The sequence below is a fragment of the Acomys russatus genome, chromosome 22 (genome assembly GCF_903995435.1).
Source record: "Acomys russatus chromosome 22, mAcoRus1.1, whole genome shotgun sequence".
Taxonomy (NCBI): Eukaryota; Metazoa; Chordata; class Mammalia; order Rodentia; family Muridae; genus Acomys; species Acomys russatus.
This window is the reverse complement of record NC_067158.1, coordinates 34,579,034-34,597,626: the sequence shown is the minus strand read 5'-3', so window position 1 is coordinate 34,597,626 and position 18,593 is coordinate 34,579,034. Positions and strand designations below refer to the sequence as shown.

The 18,593-nt window shown below is 38.7% G+C and overlaps 3 protein-coding genes across 3 annotated transcripts in view; 1 reads left to right on the top strand and 2 right to left on the bottom strand.

The window, feature by feature from the left end:
• Positions 1-3,258, top strand: part of Fbxl5 (F-box and leucine rich repeat protein 5) — a 40,666-nt gene extending 37,408 nt beyond the window's left edge. Inside the window, exon 11 of the mRNA XM_051164870.1 lies at positions 2,961-3,258. Coding sequence (XP_051020827.1) covers positions 2,961-3,037 — 77 coding nt within the window. The 3' untranslated portion in view covers positions 3,038-3,258. The remainder of the gene's footprint in view (positions 1-2,960) is intronic.
• Positions 89-403, bottom strand: LOC127205482 (40S ribosomal protein S27-like). The gene has a single exon (XM_051164685.1). It carries the CDS (start codon positions 344-346, stop codon positions 89-91), a length of 258 nt encoding a protein of 85 aa, XP_051020642.1. The 5' UTR covers positions 347-403.
• Positions 3,259-5,715: 2,457 nt separating the features above from the next.
• Cc2d2a (coiled-coil and C2 domain containing 2A) overlaps positions 5,716-18,593 on the bottom strand; it is a 75,464-nt gene continuing 62,586 nt past the window's right edge. The window contains exons 28-35 of the mRNA XM_051164889.1: positions 17,974-18,177; positions 15,430-15,519; positions 13,979-14,092; positions 11,638-11,772; positions 10,912-11,034; positions 9,138-9,196; positions 7,231-7,408; positions 5,716-6,186 (exon numbers count right to left, since the gene is read on the bottom strand). Of these exons, the coding sequence (XP_051020846.1) occupies positions 5,998-6,186; positions 7,231-7,408; positions 9,138-9,196; positions 10,912-11,034; positions 11,638-11,772; positions 13,979-14,092; positions 15,430-15,519; positions 17,974-18,177 (1,092 nt within the window). The 3' untranslated portion in view covers positions 5,716-5,997. The remainder of the gene's footprint in view (positions 6,187-7,230; positions 7,409-9,137; positions 9,197-10,911; positions 11,035-11,637; positions 11,773-13,978; positions 14,093-15,429; positions 15,520-17,973; positions 18,178-18,593) is intronic.

Below are 18,593 nucleotides of genomic sequence, written 5' to 3'. Positions count from 1 at the left end.
ACAATTATGAGATTTTACCTTTAATTTTTCTATATATTTTTTTTAAATCCAAAATGTATTTATTGGGGTGGTTCCCCCTCATCTTGAATCAGGTACTTTCGTGCTGCTTCTTCCTGAAGGAACATCCTTCTGTCAGCCTTGCTTTTCCACCAGTAGGCTGACAGAGAACAGTGGCCCAGCCAGCACACAAGACTGCTGTTTGTGCGTGGCTAAAGACTGGTGATTTATAGCAGCCTGGGCACGTCACATCCATAAAGTAGCAATTAGAGCTCTGCACCAGGCGCTTTCTCTTGTGTTTCCTCTTCTCTTCTGGAGAGAGATGAAGGAGATCTTTTGCGAGATGCATGTTCTTGTAGGGAGTTTGTCACCGCTGGAAAGCCTATGTTCTTATAATTTAGCCTGATATATTGTAACAGTTTGGCTCCTGTTTTTCAACATTGAGGCAGAAATTTGCTAGTGAGAAGTCAAACATTTAAAGGGAAGTATGCTTTGAATTGTTAATCAAGTGGGAGAAGGCGTGCTTGACCACTTGTGCTGCTGAGGCCCCTCTGCTGTGCCCCTGAAAACCAGCGCTGTGGTCTCCTTTGCTGCTTCTAGCTTTGGCTGTTTTCTTAGGCCACCATGGACTTCAGTATCATATTCCTTCCTTACCTTTATGTCACTGAAAATAGAAGGGCATGGATGTAGACAGGATGGAGCTGTGTATGTAGGCCAGTTACTAGGGAAGCTGAGGTAAAAGATGAACCTAGAGGCTTATAGACAGCATGGAAGACAGAAGACCTTGTCTCTAAAAACAGAAAAACAAGCAAACAAAAACATGTTGCGTGTGTGTGTGTGTGTGTAGGGTCTTTTATTTGGAAAATTAAAATTTTTCATGTTTTTCTTTGACAGTTGCTGAGAATATAATTATGTACTGATAAATGATAGGTACATTTTGCTGAGATTCAGCAATCTATGCATTAATTAGATTAAGGCTCAAAGGGTGGGCAGAGAGGTGGCAGTGAGGCAGTTCAGTTGAAGCTAAGGTAAGCAAGGGATGGCTGAGGACTGATAGAAAAGCTGGAGATAGGTTACAAGGAAAAGCTTGGTCAAAGGCTGACAGAGGGAGAGGAATCTCAAAGTGGAGCCTCCTTTACCAGGTTACAAATAAGTGCTGAGTCTTCTTAATTTTAGCCTCGTGTCCTATTTAAGGAAAAATAAGAAAAATGTTGCTCTATAGGGTGTTATAAAATTTAAAACACTTGGCATATAACAAGAATGGAAGATTTTAATTTTTGTTAGATAAAAATGGACCTGTAGTATTCCAGTGTTATAGAGAATTTTTTTAAACCTCCAAACATGTATCATTAGTTTTCAACAGTCTTAAATTTGAGACCAATCTTTTAGTACCCATAATCATATTATATGTCATGTCCATTTTTCTTATTTGAAGCTAATCCCAGGCATGCCATTCTTAAATATGTCAACATAAGTGAAATTACAATCAATTGCAATTCTACACATAAATACAAAAGTCAGTGTTTTTTTTTAAATATATTTTATTAATTTATTCATATTACATCTCAATTGTTATTCCTTCCCTTGTATCCTCCCATTCCTCCCTCCCTCCCATTTTCCCCTTACTCCCCTCCCCTATGACTGTTCCTGAGGGGGATTACCTCCCCCTGTATATGCTCATAGGGTATCAAGTCTCTTCTTGGTAGCCTGCTATCCTTCCTCTGAGTGCCACCAGGTCTCCCCCTCCAGGGGACATGGTCAAATATGGGGCACCAGAGTCAGTGTTTTTCTTAAAGATGATTTGTCATTTACACAGTGAAATATGTGAATATTATATTTCAGTGACTTTATCTCTTGGGAATGAAAGGAAATATTTAACTTCTTTAGCACATGTAGTCTATATGTTTAGTTGCAAGTATAATGATTACTGTCTTAAAGGGTTGTCACCTTCTTGTGCAATATACAGCTGCTCTTATAAAGCAGTATAATGTGAGTGGGTTTCTGAGCTAAGCTGGGGACCACTGAGGTATAATGAGATCATTATCTATGTCCATTAGATACATACGCATGTTCTGTAGTGATGTTTCATGTCTTCCGTTTGGTTTTTGTGTATCACAATTGTAAGCTTTCGTTTCCTAGTGGAAGTGTAAACAGCTGCTGTATATTATTAATTCAGTGCACCAGCAACACTGTGTCTTAGAAATGCTAGACACACCTTTCTACATTTGTTTCTCCTTATAAGAACCATTTTATTCAGAGCACTCTCTAACTTTTGTGAAATTTCTTTGTTACTTTTCTAATTTTCAGTTATGTTTCTGAATAGATCTAGAACTTTTATCTATTGCCTGGGTAGCACAGTGCAGCTGGTGGAAAATTCCAGTTATTCCACAAGAAGTTCATTATTGTAATGAATACCAATGTTATGTTTTAGGTGTTTAACCACTCATTTGTCATTCAGTTTTGGGATGTATAACTGCCATTTGCTTTTGTTCAGAAGGTCTACAAATGCTCAGTATGACACATACATTGAGGCTGTGTCTATATTGTATATTGTTTTAAGTTTGAATATGACATTTATTCTAGACATTTTTTGCTGCATTCTTTAGCTGTCACAGTTCAGATGGGGTTTCAGTTTTTTTTCTTAATTATGTTTCTAGGAAAGATGCTCAGAGAATTTGTTATTTAGCAGTCTTGTCTGTGTGGGTTGTCTCCTTTTTTTCTTCTTAGGTTGTAAGATTCTTGGGAGATTTTACTATGATCCTTCTTCCATGGAGGATAGCTTAGATGAAATCTGACTGCTTATTGGCAATTTGTGTCTGAATTTTTATTGCATTTTCTGTAAGATTTTACTTGTGTGATGTCAGGGAGCTGCTAGTAAAACAGCTTTAGAGTAGTAGGCAGGACTGTTTTTTGCATGATCTCCACGAAGTTCCTCCTTTCACGTATTTTTTACTTTCATACAGGTCCTCATGCTGACACCGCCAGTGGATGCCAGAATTTGCAGTGTGGTTTTCGAGCCTGCTGCCGCTCTGGTGAATGACCCTTGACTCCTGACCTTTGTCTACTTCATTTAGCTGAGCAGGCTTCCTTTCATGCACTTTACTTATAGCACATGTCTTGTGTTAACAACCCCATTTGGGTGTGTCTTGTGTTGGCCCCATTTCTTACAGTTTCAGAAATTTAATTTAGCAGTGAACTGTACAGTATTGTTTTTTTCTTTCAAATATATTTTTGTTTTAGAAAAGGATTAGGTTTTCTTGTTTGTTTGTTTTTTTGTTAGGGTGAGGACAGTCTTTTTGGTTACTTTTATGTGAAATGCTTTAAAAAGAGTATCACTAATGCCATGCTATTTAAAGTAATTTTAGGTTATTTTGCATTTTAGTCATTAGGGGTTATTGGTTCTTTTATGTGTAAACACAGTACCATATTTTGCAGATCCTTTCAAATACACATTTCTGAATTTTATTTTCAAAGATTGAACATTTTAGAAATAATCTCTTTTCCCCTAACATTTTCTTTATTTGAACAGTTCTCAGGGGCCAACTCAAACACACTTAGAAACAAGATTCTTTAAGATCATAGAGTGAATTGGCCTCTTGGTGTTAGCTCAGTGAGGCAGCAAAGCACCAGTCTATTTGTATTTGCTTTAGACACCTGGTTTCAGTGCTGTTCCTAAACTGTCAAAATTGGGAGGGATTTTTAAAAATTCCACAATTGTTTGAAGAAATGTATAAATAAAATCTACTTTGAGAACGTTACCAAGCAATATCTTTTGTGTTGTGATTTTATTTTAAATCTCAAACCAAGTTTACTAAATTTTTTTTGAGTGTCCATGAAATTATGACTCAGACACATTCAGTTTTAGATACAAAATATTGAGTTAAAAGTCCTTTGAAATTTATTATAATTGTTTGCCGCGAAAGAGAAAATAGTACTCAGCTTCTTTTTTCCCCTTCCTCCTCCTTCCTCTTAAGTGCAAATAAAGCTGTGGAAGGAGGAGCTTCTTTGTGGCTTTATTTTCTGCCTCTTTGGAGAGGAGCAGAGCTGGGGAAACACAACTGCAGGTAGCTTGACTGTGTTGTAAGATCTACTGTAGTTACTGTGTTTATTTCTCACAGTACTTAATAAAGCCTATTTGTAAAGATGATAGCAGGTACCATTTTGAGAAAACAAGCTGAAAATTCTTCAGAATTGAGTCTCATGTAAATGTATATTTCATTTTCTTACCATTACCTTGAAATTACACAGTCTGTCCCTCAGTAATCAGAAAGCAGTATACCTTACAGGAGATCCACCCCTCAACCTCCCCCCCCCCCCCCCCCCACGGTGTTGGATATTATCTTTAGTAAATTAATTTTAAATAGCTGGCTTCCTGAAATTGTAAGTAATGGATTTTAAAAAAATGTACACATTATCTTGTTTTTCATTCTTATATAGGGAGTAGTTTAATATGAGACTGTATACTTGGTTTCAATTTACTTGGGTTTCTGTGATTTCCATCTGAGGATAATGTAGCAATTGTAGCAATTGTGTGAATTGCTCACGTTATCTGATAATGCAAGGTGAGCTTTGTGCTTTGCATGTGCTGGCTTGCAGTGGAATGGGTAATATGGTTATTCTAAGCATCCTGGTGGGCCAAGTAAACAACTAACCTGCCCATGATTACTCTGCTAGTATGGCACAACTAGGATTTATACAAAGTTCATCTTCTTAACTATGGTGTTCCTTTGTCTGTGTGTTAGTATTTTGTAACTGTTGGGGCCAGTCAGACGACTGTCTCAGAGAGTTCATACCAGGGCCGCAGAGCAGAAACTAAACAACAAAACTGCAATATAACTTGGTGTAGTGGGTTAAAGCAAAGGTTAAAGTGGATACTTAGTCTCTTTTTGTCTTTGAAAAAGAAAGCTCCATCAGCGTTCTCAGTTGGAGGCCATTGCCTTGCAGAGTTCATTAGGCATCGTTTTTTTGTTTATTTGTTTTTGAGACAGGGTTTCTCTGTGTAGCCTTGGCTGTCCTAGACTCAATTTGTAGACCATGCTGGCCTCAAATAGTTTTTTTTGGTTGTCAGAATTTGGTTGAAAAGAACCTCAGCTGAAGCAGCTAGCGGATGGAGGCCAGGTAGACTGTTATATGCCTTAAATTTTTTTATTAGATTTTTAATTTTTATTTTATATGTGTTTTACTTACATGTATGTACGTGTGGCCTGTGTGCCTAGTGCCAGTAGAGGTCAGTAAAGGACACTGGAGTTAAGAATATTTATGAACTGCCATGTGAGTGCTGGGAATCAAACCTGGCGCAACACGTGCCCTTTGAGAAGTCCTGACTTAGGTATTCCTATTTTGCATACCTCTTTCCATATCACTACACAAATTTACATACTTAATATCTTCCTGTCATCCCTCGTGTGTGTGGGGGGGGGGTGAGGGGTGGGGAGCAAGTTCCATGGTGCCATGGTACATGCACCTGAGTTTGTAGGTTTGGGTTGTGCAGAGGCAAGTGTGGATTTTTAGCTATGCCTTAGTTTTTTGTTTTTTAAAATCACTTTGGACATTTAAATATAGGTCTTTGCTCACCCCAGTACAGTATTGTTTTAATGATTGGGCATGTGCTTAAGTACTTGCCTTGCTTTTTGTAATATACCATTAACTTTATGAGCTAACCCAGCATTTGCAAAATTTGATGTTGCAGAGTTGTTCCTTGCAACAAGTTGTAAAGAGTTAACTTACTAGGTCATGGAGTTATGGTTGCCTTTCCGCTGGACAGAGGGCAGTGACATCCAGACAGAAGCAAATGCCGGAGTGTGGAGGCTAGTGCTCATAGACAGTCTCTCGTGTGTTTCGGGTCAGAGTGTCATGACACACTTTGAAAACAGATAATGATAATTTTATTTCATTACTTCAAAATAATATTTTCTTTTGATCCCATTGTAATTTAAATAATACCAAATATAATTTAATATACTAGTAGTCTTTAGGTGATATAAAAAGCACATTGAAAAATTACCTGTTACGTACAAGGGAAGCAACATAGATCCAAACAGACAAAATGTTTTTGGGATAAGGGTGGATGTATACGGCTAAAGCAAACTCAACATTAGGAACATCAGTGTTATGTACTCCAGTGCTGTACACAGCTTCAATCAAAGGCTTCACTTCAGAGTAAGGCATATGAAGAGGAAATCCAGAGAACTGAGGAGAAAGAACACATTTGGACTCATGAGTAAAGTTTGAAGAAAAATAAATTTTCCTTGTGTAAATTATATATTATTAATATTAAACCTTTAGAACCATGAAATTATTTCTGTTTCTCTGTTTACTATATGTTAACATGTAAATGACGATGGTTTAATATTTTTGTTTTAGTTACTGACACAGTAATAGCATCACCAGTCGTTCATGGTTCCCGTTCTCTCTTAGCCCTGTACTTCCACAGACCCAGGTAAGCTAATCAATGCACTCTACCCCAGACTCAAAGATTAGTTGACAGGTCTGGGCGTGCGATCACAGTAACTCTCCGGATAGTGACACAGATACCCTCACTTGCTTTGGGCTTGTTCTAGCATTTGTTGTTGTGAAGGAAGACTTGCAGAGAACTGGAATAATTTTCCAGTGTTAGTTTACTATGATGAACTGAAAATATTTTGATAAGCTAGTTGTTAGCTGCATTTTACTCAGTGACTCACCCATTTTGGCTTTCATACTGTTTTTTGCCTTTTCATTACCCAGTTATATAGGACAAACCAGGTAGTAGATAGCATACATAGTTTATTAGTGAGAATGTTTATTAAGAATGAATCAGTATAAAATTATACTCTTAAGCCAGGTGGTGATGGTGGCAGGGGCAGGTGGATCTGTGAGTTCAAGGCCAGTCTCATCTACAGAGTTCCAGGACAGCCAAGGCTACCCAGAGAACTCTGTCTCAAAAACCAAATAACAAAACAGAAAATATCCCTCAAAACTTAACCAAAAGTTTTTTTTCACCTTTATGTGCAGTTGAGTTTAATACGTCAACGAGGTGTTCTAGGAAGTGCTTTTCATATGGTCTTGTTGGCAGGATAATTGAGTTTTAGAACGTTTACTCCCGTTTCTTCTTTGGTGTTTTGTACCTCACATATGTGCTTCCTGAGTCTGTGTAAGTACTGTGTTAAGTACTGTCGCCCCCCCCCAAATGCTTACTGGATAACTTGTAGTGTGGGGATGAGAGAAACCACTGGTCAAGACACTCGTGCTTACCCTGTAGTCTCCCAGCTGCCTCAGCAGTTCGGCCCTGTGGTCGTCTTCTACATCTTCTCCTTGACTTCTTTCCAGCAGAGGTAAGAAGTGGCGCAAGGTAGAGCTACAGTACCGGTTCCATCGAGTCAGGTGGCGTGGCCTCCAGTCCATGATTTTTTCTTTTAGTATTTTTTCAACCCTATTCATAAAATAAAGTTATTCATATTTTTTGTTACTTAATATTTCCTATGTTGAAAATGAAATTTGTATGCAGCATGGGGTTCAGGCGAATGCTTGAATGCATTTTTGCTACTGGTGTTTTCCCAGGCAGATTAGCAGCTACTTACAGGTAATTATTGGATCCTTGTTTTTGAAGATTATATGCATTGCAGCAGGAAATCCATACAGACAGAATAAACAGGAATAAAATGCTTCTGATGACACAAGGCTAGCTAAGTTGAATACATTCAGCAAGACATTTTTATATACTAAAATATTTTATTTTTCTATTCATTGGTAATGTAAAATTGGGATAAATTAGAACCAGGCATATGTTAGGAATCTCCAATATTTATAAAGTTCTTAATGCCTTCTATTAATTGTGTAACCCAGTGTTTTTTAAAGTTACCTGAAAATTGCCTTTAAAACACCAACTATCATTGCATTGGGTTTATAGGCATAAACAAGAAATGAAGGAAAACTACCATTTGTTAAGCTATTATTTATTAGGCACAGTGCTGTCTTTTACACTTTTTGAGTGCTTTCCAACAATAATACTTTGTTGTAGAGGATATTGTAATTTTATAGATGAGACAGTTTGCCTTGACTCAAGGCAAGGAAGAGTGGCATTCAAGTTAAACACGGTTGATTCTAAGCCTCTTGCCCATCTTTAGCACAGCTGAGAGATCCTTGCAGCTTCCCATTGCTCAGTAGCTGTAGGTTCACTTCTTTTCAGCACCAAACACTCATCTTTGGGTTTTATGATGGACTTGAGTAAGAAATTATGGTCAGTAATATGCTGCAGCCATTCAATGAGGCTCGGGATTGTAGGCTGGTTCATCTAGATCAGCACTTCTCAACCCATAGCTGGTGACTGCTTTGGGGATTGAATAATGCTTTGGGTCATGTAAGACCATTGGGAAACACCGATATTTACATTTGATTCATAACAGCAAAATTACTGTTAGGAAGTAGCAGTGAAAATAAATTTATGGTTGGGGTTACCACAACATGAGAAACTGTATTAAAGGGTCGCAGCATTAGGAAGCTTGAGAGCTGCTGCTCTAGATGGAGATCCCACACAAAGGCTTTATGGAGAAGTTGGGAGTAAAGGAGTGTTGCTAGCAATGATGTCTCAAACACATCTTTAATCTTGTATAATTTGACAAACTGATTCAAAGGGAACGAAGCAGTGGCTTTGAAGTAGAATGGTGTATCTGGTGTCAGAAGCCTGCTTTAATATTTAATAAGTGTGTGGACCAATCTGAACATTCTTAGAGTTGTGGAACAGGGAGAGCAAGTTCAGTTGTACAGCATTAGTGGAATTACAATGACTCACACAGGCTTTAACCAGCCTTCTCTGTGGACTAGGTTCACAAACTAGATAAAGTCTTACAAGCCACTAATTCGACATGAGGCATATTTGAGCCGAGCATTATCATGGGTGCAACAAGACCCATAATTACAGGATGTTCAGCTTTAACCTGAATTAGTCTTTGGAGAACTAATGCTCACCCCTGTATGTCACATAACATGTTTATGCTGATGCCTCATTTGAGCCATGGGATGTAGACATCACATCTGTAGTTAGTATCTGTAGACATAAAGTCTTAACTACCATAATATTTCATATTGACTCAAACTGAGAGTTTCAAGTTTGTTATGCGTCTAGTGATGAATTGCCTGTGGATTTGTGGGTATTTTGTTACCTGTCTTGTAGCTCAGCAGCAGCAGCCTTGTCCGTGCGTTGATAAATTAGTTCTTCAGGCTTTAAAAGAGAAAGTTCAATAAGCACCTAAACCTTTTCTAAATTTTAAATCCCACAGAGGTTAGTAAAAGGTGTCAGAGCCCTTAGAGCTGTAGTTGTAGACAGTTGTAAGTTGCTGTGTGTATGCTGAAACTGAACCCAGGTCCTCTGCAAGAGCAGCAAACGCTGTTAACTTACCTATGAGTTATTGTCTCTGCCCTGATGATTTTTTAAGTACTAAAGTTTGAGACTGAATAAGAAAACAGAGCTTGCCAGGTGTGGTGGTGCACACCTTTAATCCTAGCCCTCGGGAGGCGGAGGCAGGTGGATCTCTGAGTTTGAGGCCAGCCTGGTCTACAAAGCGAGTCCAGAACAGCCAGGGCTGTCACACAGAGAAACCCTGTCTTGAAGAAAAACAGAAAGAAAACACAGCTTAAGAGATGGCAAGGAATGTAGAACCATGGGTAAAGGAAGTTTCACAAACTACAGTATTTTGTCATTCTCAGTTTCATTCCCCTTGGCTCTGGCCACACAAGTAACCATGAACCGGAGTTCTGTTCAGATCCTCCGTTCCACTAATATGAGGGATTGACTATTGCTAAGCACTTAATAAGTAATGGGTGTAAGTATATGGCTACAAACAAACTCCATATTGTGTTTACATTGTAGGAAGTGATGATGAATAATGACCTAATGCGATGTGTTCATGATTTTATTACAGGTTCAGGTATTCCTGGAAAGTCTGCGTTGTTTTGCATGTTTTCTAAATTGGAAGTTTATTTTATGTACATGCAACTTTCCTTTTCTCCTTTTATAATGTATTAGGACTAATAACACTTTAACACTGCTAAGATTCATTAAGGCAATCATCTGACTACTAGAATGTACTATATCATGTAGTATAATTTGGCTTCTATGGTTCCAGTTTTTAAGCTACCTCATCGCATTCCTGTGTGTGTGACTCATATATAGATATATATTATGTATCTATCTACCACCTTCTCTCTCTTTTTTTTCTCTCCTTGGACTGGGTTAGTCTGTAGCCTTGGCTGTCCTGGAATCACTTTGTAGACCAGGCTGGCCTTGAACTCAGCGATCCGCCTGCCTCTACCTCCCGAGTGCTGGGATTAAAGGTGTGCGCCACCATGCTGGGCTATATGCCACCTTCTCACAGGTGAGAATTTCCCAAGAGCAATACAAAATTGTTTGAAAGGGTTATGGCATGGTAAAAGGGTGCTTTATATTACAAACCCAGTTTTTTTTCTCTGTGTGTGTCTGTCTGTCTGTACAAACATGTTTAATAAACAACATTTGTGCTTATAAATTGGAATGAATCTACTTGTCAGACTCTTAAGTTACTTTATGAGCTGCCAGTGGGCTAGACCTGTAGTTTGATTTCACCCTTAGCAGTTAAGAAATCAATTTAGTGAATTAACACTGACATTAAAAAAAAAAAAAACAACAACAAATTTTAGTTGTATTTTATGATTCTGTTTAAGTCATGGACTTCCTATATAAAAACTTCCAAATATGTCTAAAATGTATATACTTGTTTTTCATATTTGTGAATTTATATTTCTTCTGTAAATTTGACTTAAATTAGAAAACTAATGCTTTAACTCTTGCATGTAAATTTAGTAAACTAGTAATAGTAGTAAGGGCCGTGAACTATGTAGTTACTTTGTGTAAAGAATTCATATCTCTACCCACATTTGGCTATTAATAGAGAATTATACCTGAACACTGGACAGGCCAGGATATGGAAGACTTCGTGAAAAAAAAGATTTCCATAGTTTGGGCTTTGTAACATCAAAATTTATCCTTAGAGGCGAATCATGGTGTTGAATATTAAACCAAATCTAAAAAAAAAAGTACATCAGGATATATGTTAGACATGTACATGTACACAGATGCGTGTATTTGTTTGATACAGGGAGAAGCAGTGAAGAAAGCAAACATTCACAGAGGCTACATTTTTTTTCTTTAAAATTTGTTTCTATAAATTTTACAGTCAGTGATATATCATCAACTCTTGGCTGTTTCTCTCTCTCTCTCTCTCTCTCTCTCACACACACACACACACACACACACAGAAACACAGAAATAATGTGAATTAAAAGAAAATGAAACCCAATCTCAGGTGACAAATTCGCTTTGACAGAAGGGGTTTGTCATTGTGAGCTCTGGTATGGAAAGCAAACGAGACAGCCAGGATAGAAACTCGATCCTCCGAGGTGAAATCCTTTAGGTTTTTGTCATTGTTTTTGTTTTCTTAATTTCTGTACTGCTCTTGAAGTTCAGGTGATTAAAAGTTTAATTTAGGACTAATTAAAACACCAGCTTATTTATATAAATTTCATTTAAACATCCATATTTGTATAGTCTTCATCTATATAAAATATGTAAATAAATCGGTCAACTTAAAAAATAACCATATTTAAAGAGGAAATGGTAATACTTACATTATCAGGACCAATGAGACAGCCTACACTTTTCAAGGGGCAGAATGTATCAAACTGTCCATAACAATGTCCACTGCAGGGATTCCATATTAAATAATAATTTTTCTCCCAAGTTAGCACATAGGCAGTTGGACCCTGAAAAGAAATAGCCATTAAAATATTTTCCAGTTTTAAAATAAGGTGAATAGTACTTTACAGAATTCTTTTAAAAACTGATTATGGGGCCGGGCGTGTGGGACGCTTTTAATCCCAGCACTGGGGAGGCAGGCTGATCTCTGTGAGTTTGAGGCCAGCCTAGTCTACAACAGTCTAGTACAGCCAAGGATACACAGACCCTGTCTTGAAAAGCTTAAAAAACAAACAAACCAAAAAAGTAACAACAACAAAACAAAAACTTGATTATGTTTTCTCTCTCTCTTTCTCTCCTCACTGCTCCTTCTCCCCCCCCCCCCCCCCCCCCCCCCCCCCCCCCCCCCCCCCCCCCCCCCCCCCCCCCCCCCCCCCCCCCCCGCTTTCTCTGTGTGTGTGTGCCTGAGGGGTTAGAGGAGACATCCCCTGCAACATGATTTATAGGCTGTGGGTTACATAATATTGGTGCTGAGAATTGAACTTGGGTCCTCTGTGAGAATAAGTATTCTTTTTGTTTTGTTTTTTTCCTGAGACAGGTTTTCTCTGTGTAGCTTTGTCTGTCCTGGACTCCAGGCTGGCCTTGAACTCACAGATATCTGCCTGCCTCTGCCTCTGCCTCCCCAAGTGCTAGGCCTATAGGCGTTCACCACTGCTCCTGGCTTAGAGTAAGTATTCTTAACTGCTGATCCATCTCTCTAGCCCCAAATACAATTCTTCATTTTAGTTGGACCTTAAGTTTCATGGCTAATGGAGTTAAAATATTTTTTCAAAACTCTTGGTTTTGATACTACTACAGTGCAGTAATCAAAGCTAGTATTTGCCTTACCCAATCAGTGTATGTGCAGGCTCGCTGACCCAGTCAGTGTATGTGCAGGCTCGCTGACCCAGTCAGTGTATGTGCAGGCTTGCTGACCCAGTCAGTGTATGTGCAGGCTCGCTGACCCAGTCAGTGTATGTGCAGGCTCGCTGACCCAGTCAGTGTATGTGCAGGCTGCTGAAGAACTCTGGTTAGTGGGACTCTTTCCAGAGCCAATTTCCAGTCTTTAGTATTCAGAAGCTGCTTATTTTAAAATACATTCTCAGTTCCTATTAAAGTCAATTACCTTGCTGCACAGTTTTATATATAAACACATAGATTTGGAAGGATATACACCAAACTGTTGAGATGAAGGATGTTTACTTCCTACTTGGAATAGTCATATATTATGGATTTTTGTTTGTTGGTTTTTGGTTTTCTTTTTGGTTTTTCGAGACAAGGTTTCTCTGTGTAGCCTTGACTGTCTCAGATTCACTTTGTAGACCAGGCTGGCCTCGAACTCACAGTGATCCACCTGCCTCTGCCTCCCGAGTGCTGGGATTAAAGGCATGTGCTACCACACCCGGCTGTTTTTGTTTTTTGAGACAAGGTTTCTCTGTCCTGGAACTCACTCTTAGATCAGGTTGGCCTTGAACTCAGCTCTGATTGCCTCTGCCTCCAGAATGCTACACCACACCTGGCATATTATGGATTCTTTTATTCAGTGAATATTCATTTATTACTGATGCATCATTTTGCCCGTTGTTCAAACATAGCCTTGGAGTTGCAAAAATCTGTTGAGGGTTATAGAACCTTGAGCGCAGGCCCATGCCTTGCTTGTCATGGCTTCTATAAGATGCCACTTTAAAGGAGCTGCTACACCTGCAGGAACATTTAGTCTTGGACCCACAATCACTCATTGTGCTCCAACTGTTAGTATTTGTGGTGGGGTAGGAAATACACTGAGAGTCACCAAGACTTTAAACTAATAACGTGTTAAATAATGGCAAACCAGAGCTGTCAGCTTTCTTAGTGTGTTTATCTGGTGTGTTCCCCACTGCCTCCCAAATTAGTAGTAAAAGAAATAGGATAAACGGAGACAGTTCTCTTCACCCCTTAGCATGATATTACCAAGGGACAGACACTAGGGAACATGGGTGGAGTGTATTTTAAAAGGACAGCTAAATAGGGACTGTAGGTGGTAAAATGTTCAGGTTTGCCAAAATAGTGACAAGTAGGGCCCTGGGTGTGCTGTTAGACAATTCCATGTGGCATTCATCATGGTTCTGTCTGCCTGCTGTGTCCCTGCCACTTCCATAGCAATTCAGAGGACTGTCGCGAACATAAGCCCTGCCCGTGAAGAGCATCTGGTTAGACAACCACACTCTTTGTTCATAGCACCCTATGTGGCCGTACCTCAGGGATCGCATTGCCCATCACCAGCCACGCCTTCTTACCCAGGGACAGAAAGTAATTGCATAGCAGTACTGCATGCTCTTCTTCATCTCCTGCCAGGAGATCAAGAAATTGCTGACAAAAAAAAAAAAAAAATGTTATATTGACTGTTTCATTCTGGACTTACCATGAAGGATTTTATTTGCTCTATAGTTCAGACTGGTCTGACACTTGCCATGTAGCCCAGGCTGGCCCTGAACTGGCAATCATGTTACCTCAGCCTCCTTCCCATACTGGTATTAAAGGCATGCATATCCCATCTCATTAGGATCTAATGTAAGACCTAATGTCTTAGTTGAGATTAGTGCCTTAAAGTATCAGACATTTTCCAAACTTCCTAATTTTGTTACTATGCTGACTCTTTCATGGACGTCATGTTTACTTTAACATTGCCGATGACATAAATATCTAGAATTAATATGGTTGGAGTGGATAGAAACGGCAAATTTCCATGTTTTTACTTTAGTGTGTATTTGACAGTTCACCAAGGGCTAAGCATTTTCTAAGCGCATTACATGGATTGCCTGGTTTGTCTCAGAGCAGCTGTCTGAGCGTTGTCCTGTCCTTGTCCAGCCTTGCAGATGCGGAGGTACAGGCAGAGATGTAGCACAGCTCTGCTGCTCTGTTGTTTTCCTCTTTGCATATTTTCATATATCCTCTTAAAAAGGACATTTCCCTCATAGCTCTAAAATCTTCACTTCTAAAAATGTCAAGATTTATGTTGCCGTATGTAACTGGGAGCAAAAAGGTTAAAGTATACCTAAGTTTTTTCAATTTAGGACCTCCCATCAAAAAAAGTTGTGTATGCTAAATTTTGTGGAGACATCAGACAACCTGGAATGCAGAAGTACATTAAATACCCGTGGTGACACAGGTTTGCTCTGCTTTATACCACCCATGATCCTTAACTTAGTGCAACCTATGCGGGAGTGACTGAGAAATAGACACTGAATATATCTAATGTGGCATACTTCAGGCAGCCCACAAATTGAGAAATAGACAACTTTATTGTAGCACGAGACGTAGACTTCTTTAAAAACAAAGCTGTGATATTATTAATGTAATATTCGTATGTTTCAGAATCAAAACAGGTGAAATGTTATTTTCATTGTTTGTGTGAATAATTCTTAAACAATAATTCGTGGTGGTGGTGAGATAATGTCGCTGAGGGTGCAGCCTGTGTCCTTGTGCCTGCTAGACAAGCATTTGCCACTGAATTTATATCCCCAGCCCTTGCTTTCTTTAACTTCTGAAGTTGAATCAGGAAGAAAAATATTTCAGAATTTAGCTCATCCTGCTACCTGATGGCCAAGTAGCTTTTTATGATGACTAATGAATGATGCAGTCTGAGATTATGCAAGCCAGTTAGCTAATGTTCAGTTAAGGAAGTAAAGCAAAAAGGAAAGACTCACATCAGATGTGCTCCACAGATCACAGATACCAGCAAATGAAACAGTATCTGGCAAGAAAGGAATCAAGGACACGTATCGAGCCACCAGCTCCTGCATAAAGAAAAGTAACATTAAAAATAAAGAAAATAGAATGCTGCGTCCCCACTTAATTTCTCAAAAGAAGCCTCGCTATGTGTACAGGGCGAAATTGATGTTCACAAAGCGCTGATTAATATCTTAATCCCCTCCTAAGGCCATGGAGGTTATCTGTATTATCTTTGGGTTTTTGTTTTGTTTTGTTTGTTTGTTTTTTTGGTTTTTTGAGACAGGGTTTCTCTGTGTAACAGCTCTGGCTGTCCTGGAACTCGCTCTCTAGTCCAGGCTGGCCTTGAACTCACGGAGATCACCTGCCTTTGCCTACCAAGTGTTGGGATTAAAGGTGTGTGCCAGCACTGCCCAGCTTATATGTATTTCTACTGTCCTGTTCTCCCTCTTTTGTCTCCCTTCTTTTTTCATTTGTATTTCCTTATTTTTTGGCATCCAAGACTTTGTAGCATCACCATGTACTGTACTTTTCTTAGGCCAGTCCTGAAAGCAGCCATTCCTCCAAGGAACACTGGCTCATTTTAGGTGGGGTTGGAGTAAAGTCTGGTCATTGTATAATTCACAGTTTATTCCTCTCTAAGGAGGTTAATTACTTTATATGCATATTAGCTTTTCATGTTTATATGTCTATGAATTTTCTTCTAAGAATTTGGACATTTAAAAAAAAAAAAGAATTTGCACATTTTGGGACTAATGAGATGGCTTAGCAGGTAAATACACTTGCTATTTGAGTTTAATGACCCAAGTTTGATTTCTGGAACCAACTGTGAGTGGTGGTTTGAATGAAAATGGCTCTCAGATGCCCCTATATTTGAACACTTGGTCCCTGTAGAGAAAGGGCAAGGAAGAGGTATGGCCTTGTTACTGTGGGCAGGCTTTGAGATTTTAAAATACCCATGCCAGTCTTTCCTCCCTTCTCCCTCCCTCGCTCCCTCCCCAATCCACCCTCCTCTGTCTCCCCCCCCCCACCCCTTCCCTTCCTTGCTATGAATCAGGAACAGCTCTCAGCTGTTCTCCAGCAGCCCAAACCCTTTCTTTCTTTTATAAGTTGTCTTGATCATGTTTTATCCTAGCAATAGAAAAGTAACTAAGACAGAAGTTGGTATTGGGGACTGGGATATTGCTGTGACAGATCTGACCATGTGGGGGTTTTGTTTGTTTGCTTTGTTTTTGTTTTGTTTTGTTGTTTTGAGTAGAAGTGGAAGAGTTTGGGACTTTGAACTAGAAAAGTGGTTGAACACTGTAAGCAGAGCTTAGTGGGCCGTCCTACGAAGGGCTTGGAAGGCAGTAGTGCTGAGAGCTGTGGGAACTGTAGAGTCCCAATTCGAGAAGGTTTCCAAGAGAACTATATAGCAAGTGGGTTAAATACCAATTTTGGTGATATTTTGGCAATGGATTGCCTATCTGCTATATCTATGATTTTTCTGCTTTCTCCCTTCGCATTGTGCCTTATTAAAGCACAAGTCATCATGAGTTACCAGACAACATGAGATCAGACACCATTGCAGGCTGTCACTCTGACGCAATCTTGCCTTTTCTGATTTCTTTTTTCTTGGTTCTATCTTAGCCATAACTTTAATAATATTTGAAATATTTTATTTGTCCATCTAAACAATCATTACTGGAAGAAGTTTATGTATACCTACAATGCCAGGCAGAACACAAATCACTATTGTGAGCCTTGAGAGTGCAGCTTAGTGGTAGAGCAACTGTCTCACATGCCTGAGGCCTGGAGTCAACCAATAACTCACAGGTCCCTATAGAAATTAATTATATATAGTGAATTTCTGTATCATACAAGTCACATATATCTATACATTTGTCACCATAGTAAAACTTAGAAACAATTACTTCCTCTACTATCTATAGTCTCGGAACAGTATGGGTTACAGTGTTCACTTACCATTGGCTTAACATGAATATGGCTCATTGCAATTTTAATGGTGAGTGTGGAGTTTTGAGGCCAGTGAATGGCACATTTTATATAGTTAATGTTTCAGTGTGATGTCACATTAGGATGTGATAAATATTGAAAATATTTTTTCAAATTGCTGTTAATTTGAATTCAGTGATACTTATAGTATTAAGTAGAATACTGAGTAGTTATTTTGTTATAGCAGAAATTGCATGCCTAACACTGAGAATACATAATTAAACTATGTTTATGTAAGATTTTGGAAGTTTTATGTTAATTTTCAGCACCTAATATAAAGCCAATGGCATAGCAAGCATTCAATTATTTATGGAAAGAAAGAACAAAGGCTTATCATCATCTCTGACACATTTAGATTTCCCAAATAAAAGAAATCCTTATCACAGTCAGACAGTTTGAATCATTACTTTCATCCCTAACAATATTTGTGTACTTAGTATCATAAGTATTATAAGGTACAGTAACCTGGCAGTACATTGAAATTTTAAAACTTTTTTAACAGCACTGATTGGCTACGACCAACTCACCGCAGTTGCCTGTGGGTTGTTGGGGTAGGCGTTAAGGAGCTCCTGAGGAGGGTTTAGAGGCTTGAGATAACGTGTAATAAAAACTGTTTTCCCGCTCATGTCTGTTACTGTTGTGAGGCACTGCCGCTGTGGGAATTTTAAGGCACATTCAGCTTGAAACTTCTCTGTTGCTTGAAGCAATTTCTCATCTTCCTGGGTATCAAACTTCAAAAAGAAATACTTCATGAGGTATATGTGATTACTGGAGACAAGACAGAAAACATTCAGATTCCACAGGCACTATGAACTGAATGTGGTGTGGGAGGTATGATTAAATGATTCTTCATAAAGTCATTTTTCTGGGTATCTCTGCAGCTTTATTTAATTATACTGATAATTTAAGAGTTAGAATAATCATTAAATTATTAAACTTAATTTACATTCAATAATACTGAAAGTAGTGAATTGGCAAGCCATATGAAAACTATTAGATTAATAAAAAAACTATACAAATTAAGTGATTGATGAGCACAAGCAATCGAGTTTTATGTGTGTTCTGATTTAATCTTTTAAAGGGGAAGAGGGCTCAGAATCCCACATCTCAAATGTGAACTGTCATAGATTCCTAGGGTAGAACTGTC

What these genes read in the sequence shown, in the direction of transcription:
- LOC127205482 (XM_051164685.1), bottom strand. Translation starts at nt 346, where the DNA reads ATGCATCTCGCAAAAGATCTCCTTCATCTCTCTCCAGAAGAGAAGAGG.